The sequence below is a fragment of the Eriocheir sinensis genome, unplaced genomic scaffold, assembly GCF_024679095.1.
Source record: "Eriocheir sinensis breed Jianghai 21 unplaced genomic scaffold, ASM2467909v1 Scaffold5, whole genome shotgun sequence".
In the NCBI taxonomy this organism is placed as follows: domain Eukaryota; kingdom Metazoa; phylum Arthropoda; class Malacostraca; order Decapoda; family Varunidae; genus Eriocheir; species Eriocheir sinensis.
This window is the reverse complement of record NW_026111831.1, coordinates 362,501-370,000: the sequence shown is the minus strand read 5'-3', so window position 1 is coordinate 370,000 and position 7,500 is coordinate 362,501. Positions and strand designations below refer to the sequence as shown.

Sequence of the window (7,500 nt, the reverse complement as noted above, 5' to 3'; positions counted from 1 at the left end):
ATACCGATTTGCATCTCTACCATTTTTTTTTTACAACAAAGGAGACAGCTCAAGGGCACAAAAAAGGAAACAATATTTTTTTTACAACAAAGGAGACAGCTCAAGGGCACAAAAAAGACACGCTTGTATCCAACAGTATAGTCAGGTCATACTCGAGCGATTTATAACCTTTCAAATACCTGTAATCCATCTCACTGCAGACACATAAAATGACACCCGGCTCTGCAAGTGTCTACACGTAAGGAATTTTGATCATTTGTTGCATGCAAATAACACACTGGGTAGTATTCGAAATAGCCCAGCCTCACATTCAACAGTTATTATTTACTATTTCATGTTATTTCGAAGATTAATCGTTATTTACATGCGGTAAATTAATACAATACCTTTCATTTGCACACACAGAGCCTCATGTCTTTAAGCACCTGCAACAAGATGAATTATAGGCGTTTGAAAGGCTACAGATCGTTCGAGTATCATCTGACTATCTAATTATACTGTTTGATACAAGTTTCCCTTATCGTGTGCTTGTATGGTGTATTATCGATGCAAATCAGCGTATTTGGGATTCATTAGGACATTTTTATCATATACACAAACATTCAAATATATCATTGAAATGTTAGCACGAATGTCTATCACAACAGTTGATATTCACGTGTTCACATCACGGTGCCACGTCCAGCAAAATTCAAGCTTTGTTGGTGGACACATGAAATGAAACAGACTATGGTAGCAGTGGTAATTTGGGTGTTGTTGTTGTTGTTAATAGTAGTAGTAGTAGTAGTAGGAGTAGTAGTAGTAGTAGGAGGAGGAGGAGCTGTTTTAGAATATAAGGGAATTATTTTTTTATGTTTTTTTTCAATATTTCTCTCTCTCTCTCTCTCTCTCTCTCTCTCTCTCTCTCTCTCTCTCTCTCTCTCTCTCTCTCTCTCTCTCTCTCTCTCTCTCTCTCCATACGTCACTACCCTTAACTCTCCATCTTTTCCTACCTCTCCTCTCTGTTTCCTCTCCTTCCCTTCCTCTCTCCATTCGTCACTTCGCTTCTCTCTCTCTCTCTCTCTCTCTCTCTCTCTCTCTCTCTCTCTCTCTCTCTCTCTCTCTCTCTCTCTCTCTCTCTCTCTCTCTCTCTCTCTCTCTCTCTCTCTCTCTCTCTCTCTCCATCTTTTCCTACTTTTCCCCTGTTATCCCTTCCCTCTCCATCCCTTTCCTTCCCTTTCCCCCTGTTATCCCTCCCCTCTCCATCCCTTTCCTTCCCTTTCCCCCTGTTATCCCTCCCCTCTCCATCCCTTTCCTTCCCTTTCCCCCTGTTATCTCTCCCCTCTCCATCCCTTTCCTTCCCTTTCCCTCTGTTATCCCTTCCCTCTCCATCCCTTTCCTTCCCTTTCCCCCTGTTATCCTCCCCTCTCCTTCCCTTTCCCCCTGTTATACCACCCCTCCCCAACCCGTTCCTTCCCTTTCCCTCAGTTATACCTCCCCACACCATCCCTTTCCTTCCCTTTCCCCTGTTATCCCTCCCCTCCATCCCTTTCCTTCCCTTTCCCTCTGTTATCCCTTCCCTCTCCATCCCTTTCCTTCCCTTTCCCACTGGTATCCTCCCCTCTCCTTCCCTTTCCCCCTGTTATCCCTCCCCTCCCCATCCCTTTCCTTCCCTTTCCCTCTGTTATCCCTCCCCTCTCCATCCCTTTCCTTCCCTTTCCCTCTGTTATCCCTTCCCTCTCCATCCCAATCCTCTACGAGTTCTTATCTCTTCCATTTCGTATATATTAAACTACTATCATAGGCGAATGTATACTTATGTTAGATGTAGGTGAACTTACGTATTTATGTGTCACAATGTACGAAGATCACTAGAAACATACAGTGAAAATTGGGTGAAGGATTGAAGATGAGGACAGGGCTGAGAGTAGAGATTGAGGTGGTTTGGACATGGGAAGGGTAGGGATGGTGAGGTATTCTGGAGAGCTGCTGGGATGGAAGTGTCAAGTTGTCCCCCACCAGGCAGCTAAAGATATGGTAACAGTTTGATAAGGAGGATTTGACAGCACTGGGCAAGGGTCAGAAAGAGTTACAAGCATGGAGGTGGTTTGGACATGGGATGGATAGGGATTGTAAGGCGTTGTGGAGACCTGTTATCCCCCACCAGGCAGCTAAAGATATGGTAACAGTTTGATAAGGAGGATTTGACAGCACTGGGCAAGGGACAGAAAGAGTTACAAGCATGGAGGTGGTTTGGACATGGGAAGGATAGGGATTGTAAGGCGTTGTGGAGAGCTGTTATCCCCCACCAGACAGCTAAAGATATGGTAACAGTTTGATAAGGAGGATTTGACAGCACTGGGCAAGGGACAGAAAAAGTTACAAGCATGGAGGTGGTTTGGACATGGGAAGGATAGGGATTGTAAGGCGTTGTGGAAGGCGTTGTGGAGAGCTGTTATCCCCCACCAGACAGCTAAAGATATGGTAACAGTTTGATAAGGAGGATTTAACAGCACTGGGCGAGAGACAGAAAGAGTTACAAGCATACCTCTGACCATCCAACCTCTTACGAAATGACTGAAAAACCTGGCATTAAAAACAGAAGATGATGACTCTGATTTCAATGTCTTAATACCTGAACCTAATGAACTCTCCCCCTTTCCAGAGATCACTGCCTGGCCAAGGAGTGTGGTTACCTGTTTGTGGTGGACTCCGAGGCGCAGATCATGAACCCATACACACTGAAGCTGCTTATTGAACAGAACAGGTGAGGGATGACAGGTGGATGGAAGGGAAGGTGAAGGGAACAGGTAAGGAGGTACAGGTTTAAATGGAAGGGTGGAATAGATGAAAAGAAGGAGAAAGGGGAATAGAAGAGGTAAGTTAGACAAGGTGAGAATGGAAGAATGGAGTAGAAAATAGATTAGATGAGGGGAGGGGAGAAAAAAGTGTGTGTGTGTGTGTGTGTGTGTGTGTGTGTGTGTGTTCTCCCCCGTCCCCACTACAAATAACAGCCTCTCCCCAACCCTGACACTCCCACCCCTCCCCTCCCCATCTCCCCTCCCCTTCCTTCACTCTATACCAACAAATTGCTCCCCTTCCCCTCCTTCCCTCCCCTCCCCATCTCCCCTCCCCTTCCTTCACTCTATACCAACAAATTGCTCCCCTTCCCCTCCTTCCCTCCCCTCCCCATCTCCCCTTCCCTCCCTTCACTCTATATCAACAAATTGCTCCCCTTTCCCTCCTCCCCTCCCCTCTCCCCAGCATACTACACTACCCCAGTCTTCACCGTGTCTCCCCAACTCCGACACCTACCCCCACCCTCCTATCCTCCCCAACTTCTCCCCCACCACCTCCTCTCCCCACACCACAAACAATATCCACCCTGAAGTTTAATATCCCTCCCCCCAAACCTCACCCCCCTACCCCCCCCTGCATCAATCTAACCCCCTTCTCCCCCCCCCCTCCCCAGGCCGGTGGTAGCGCCCCTGCTGATTCGTCCGTACAAGGCGTGGAGCAACTTCTGGGGTGCGGTGACGCTGGATGGTTTCTATGCGCGTTCCATGGACTATATGGAGATCGTGCAGGGACAGAGGAGGTGAGGAGGGGAGGAAGGATTAACTGATGAAAAGAAATATGATAAAATAGGAAATAAGAACAGAAATAGAAGAGATAGATAGCGATAATGATAATGGTTTATTCTCCCGTTCCTCCCTTTATCCTCCCTCTCTCGCCCCCTTTCTTCCTCCCCATCAACACCCCTCCCTCTCTCCCCCCTTTGACCCTCCTCATCAACACCCCTCTCTCTCTCTCCCCCTTTCTTCCTCCCCATCAACACCCCTCCCTCTCTCCCCCTTTTACCCTCCTCCCCTCCCATCACCTTTCTCTCCACCCTCCCTTTATCCTCCCTCTCTCTCCCCCTTTCTTCCTCCCCATCAACACCCCTCCCTCTCTCCCCCTTTTACCCTCCTCCCCTCCCATCACCTTTCTCTCCACCCTCTCTACCCCCCTTTCTTCCTCCCTCCTCCCCTCCTATCACCTCCCTTCTCTCCACCCTCCCTTCTACTCCCTTTCCTCTCATCTCCCCCCTTCTCTCCTCCTCCCTCCCTCCCTATCTTCCCCATCAACATCACTCTTCCTTTACTTTTCCCTCCCTTTCCTCCCATCTCTCCCCACTTCTTCCTCCCCTTCATCAATATCTCCCCCCTTCACTTCCATCTCCCCCCTTCCCCTTTCCCTCTTCTCCTTCCTTATCACCTCCCTCCCCTTTTCCCCTCATCACCCCCTCTTCCCCTCACCACCCCCTCTTCCTCGTCTCTTCTTCCTCCCCACCACTCCTCCTCCTTCCTACCCCCCTCTACTCCCCCTACCCTTCATTTCCCCCTCCATCACCTCAACCTCCCCCCCAACAGAGGTCTATGGAACGTTCCCTACGTCTCCGGGAGCTACTTGGTGCAGGCCGGGGTGCTGGCCAACCCTCGCACGCGGCCTGCCTACATCAGGAACCTGCTGGACCCAGACATGGCCTTCTGTGAGAACCTGAGGGAGAAGGTGCGTGGGGAGGAGGGGAAGGGGAGAGGAGAGGAGGGGGAGAGGAGCGTTAAAAGTGTGTGTGTGTGTGTGTGTGTGTGTGTGTGTGTGTGTGTGTGTGTGTGTGTGAAGAGGGGGAGAGGAATGAGGGGAGTGGGAAGAAGGAGACGGAGGGAGAGGTGGGGAGAAGAGGGAGTGTGTGTGTGTGTGTGTGTGTGTGTGTGTGTGTGTGTGTGCTCTTTCCCTTCGTTCCCTCACCCTCCTCCCTCTTTCTTTCTCTCTCCCTCTCACACCTTCCCTCCTTTTTTTTTTTTTTTTTTTTTATTTAAACATAGGCGCATGTATAATATTTGCATACCCAAAGGTGCACTGTCGTGTGCTGCCTATTCAAAGGGCAGAATAAAATCTATATAAAAAAAATAACTACATAAACTATAAAATAAATATATATATACTATAAAAAAAAAAAAAAAAAAACATACAATACAGAATATATGTGAGCGCACTGCACACTACACTCGTGTCACTGCTCCACCACGAGTGTCAGTGGGGTGGGGAGTGAGCCCCTCCAGTGGTGGCCCTTAACCATTCCTTCTCTCTCTCTCTCTCTCTCTCTCTCTCTCTCTCTCTCTCTCTCTCTCTCTCTCTCTCTCTCTCTCTCTCCCCTTTCTCTCCCCCTGCTGCTATTATCGAATGGTCAGAAAAATGGCAAATGTCCTTTAATGCTGACAAATGCAAAGTCATGCACATTGGGTCCAGAAATAGTAACCACACATACATCATGAATGGAAACCTCTGCAAGCGATGCAGGAGGAAAAGGATCTTGGAGTCACTATCAGCAGTGACCTGAAACACGCGAATCACTGTAAAAAAGCATACAACAAAGCCAACACTATGCTCGGGTTCATAGCGAGGAACTTCGAGTGTAAAACACCAGACGTGATGTTATCCTTGTATAATTCCATGGTAAGACCGCACCTCGAGTATGCAGTGCAGTTCTGGTCTCCCAATTACAGAAAGGACATTGCTCTACTGGAAAGGATTCAACGACGCGCCACAAAGATGATTCCAACCTTCAGGGCTCAACCGTACGAGGAACGACTCAAGCGACTCAATCTCTTTACATTGGAGAAAAGACGCCTACGAGGGGATATGATTCAAGTCTTCAAGTATCTAAAAAAGTTCAATAACGTCGATTGCTCCAAATTCTTTGAACTGCAAACCAACTCAAGAACTAGAAATAACGGTTTACCCATTCAGTCGAGTCGATGTAACATAGTCATTGGAAGGAGTTTCTTTTCAAACCGAGTCATCCGCCACTGGAACAATCTTCCCTCAGAAGTAGCAAATGCGAATACCATCAACTCGTTCAAATATAGAATAGACCGTCATTTCGCTGCGTCGGGAGTAAACTGAATAACGAGGTGCTTTCATCTGCTCAATATCGAGGTGCTTTCATCTGCTCCTCAATATCGAGGTGCTTTCATCTGCTCCTCAATATCGAGGTGCTGTCATCTGCTCCTCAATATCGAGGTGCTGTCATCTGCTCCTCAATATCGAGGTGCTTTCATCTGCTCCTCAGTATCGAGGTGCTTTCATCTGCTCTTCAATATCGAGGTGCTGTCATCTGCTCCTCAATATCGAGGTGCTTTCTTCTGCTCCTCAATATCGAGGTGCTTTCATCTGCTCCTCAATATCGAGGTGCTGTCATCTGCTCCTCAATATCGAGGTGCTGTCATCTGCTCCTCAATATCGAGGTGCTTTCATCTGCTCCTCAGTATCGAGGTGCTTTCATCTGCTCTTCAATATCGAGGTGCTGTCATCTGCTCCTCAATATCGAGGTGCTTTCTTCTGCTCCTCAATATCGAGGTGCTTTCATCTGCTCCTCAATATCGAGGTGCTTTCATCTGCTCCTCAATATCGAGGTGCTTTCATCTGCTCCTCAAGCCCCAAGTGGCTGTTGAGCAGATTAAATCACCCAAGCGGGCGACCTCGTAATGAGCCAGTAGGCTTTCTGTTGCCTGCATTTCCATGTTTTCCGTGTTCTCCCATACACACTTCCCTCCCTCATCCTCCCTCCCCACTCCTCACCCCACGCCCCTTCCTCCTCCCCTTCCTCTATCTCCCCTCCTCCCTCTGTCCCCCTTTGGCTCCACGCCCCCCATCATTATCTCCCCCTCTTTCTCCCCCCACCCCCAATTACCGCCCCCCTAACCCCCCCCCCCCATTTCTCCCCCAGGGCGTCTTCCTGCACCTGTCCAATCGTGTTGAGTTCGGCCACCTGGTCAACAACGAAGAGTTTGACCTCAGCCGCCTCAACCCCGAGCTGTGGGAGGTAGGTCACGGCAGGTCACGGGTCAAGGGAGGTCATAGCAGGTCAGGAAAAGGGTTGAAAAGTTAGAAAAATGGTTAGAAGTGGTCAAAAGTGGTTTAAGGTGATAATTGGTAGAAAAAAGTCAAAATTGAAAAAAATTAAGAGTAAATATTGGTAAAAACTCTCTACATCCCCCCCCCACACATTCCCCCCCCCACACACATTCCCCCCTTCCCCCCACACACACACATTCCCCCCTTCCCCCCCACACACACACATTCCCCCCTTCCCCCACACACACACATTCCCCCCTTACCCCCCCACACACAGTCCCCCCTCCCCCCCCCCCACACACACATTCCCCCCTTCCCCCCCACACACACATTCTCCCTTCCTCCCCCCACACACACACCTAACCATCCTCCTCTTGATTAACCCCAGGTGGAGCGGAACAGGTGGGACTGGGAGAGGCGCTACCTGAACCCAGCCTACCCCGAGAGTGTGGCCGAGAACACCACGGTGGAGATGGTGAGTGGATGCGGAGGAGGAGGAGGAGGAGGAGGAGGAGAATAATCATAAGTGTGGTCAGGGTTGGGAAGTGCAATATAGTCGAAGGAGAAGAAAGGAAGAGGAAAGACAAGGAAGAGGAGGAATAGTAGAAGAGGAAGAGGTGGAAG

General features: G+C 49.1%; 1 protein-coding gene across 3 annotated transcripts in view; it reads left to right on the top strand.

The window, feature by feature from the left end:
* Positions 1 to 7,500, top strand: part of LOC126992674 (procollagen-lysine,2-oxoglutarate 5-dioxygenase 1-like) — a 44,628-nt gene that overhangs the window by 22,584 nt on the left and 14,544 nt on the right. For all 3 annotated transcript variants that reach the window (XR_007746893.1, XM_050851479.1, XM_050851478.1), the window contains exons 10-14: positions 2,645 to 2,746; positions 3,452 to 3,577; positions 4,392 to 4,530; positions 6,749 to 6,844; positions 7,265 to 7,351. Coding sequence is in view for 2 of the 3 variants with exons in the window: in XM_050851479.1 (XP_050707436.1) it covers positions 2,645 to 2,746; positions 3,452 to 3,577; positions 4,392 to 4,530; positions 6,749 to 6,844; positions 7,265 to 7,351 (550 nt within the window). In the remaining variant the exon portion in view is untranslated. The remainder of the gene's footprint in view (positions 1 to 2,644; positions 2,747 to 3,451; positions 3,578 to 4,391; positions 4,531 to 6,748; positions 6,845 to 7,264; positions 7,352 to 7,500) is intronic.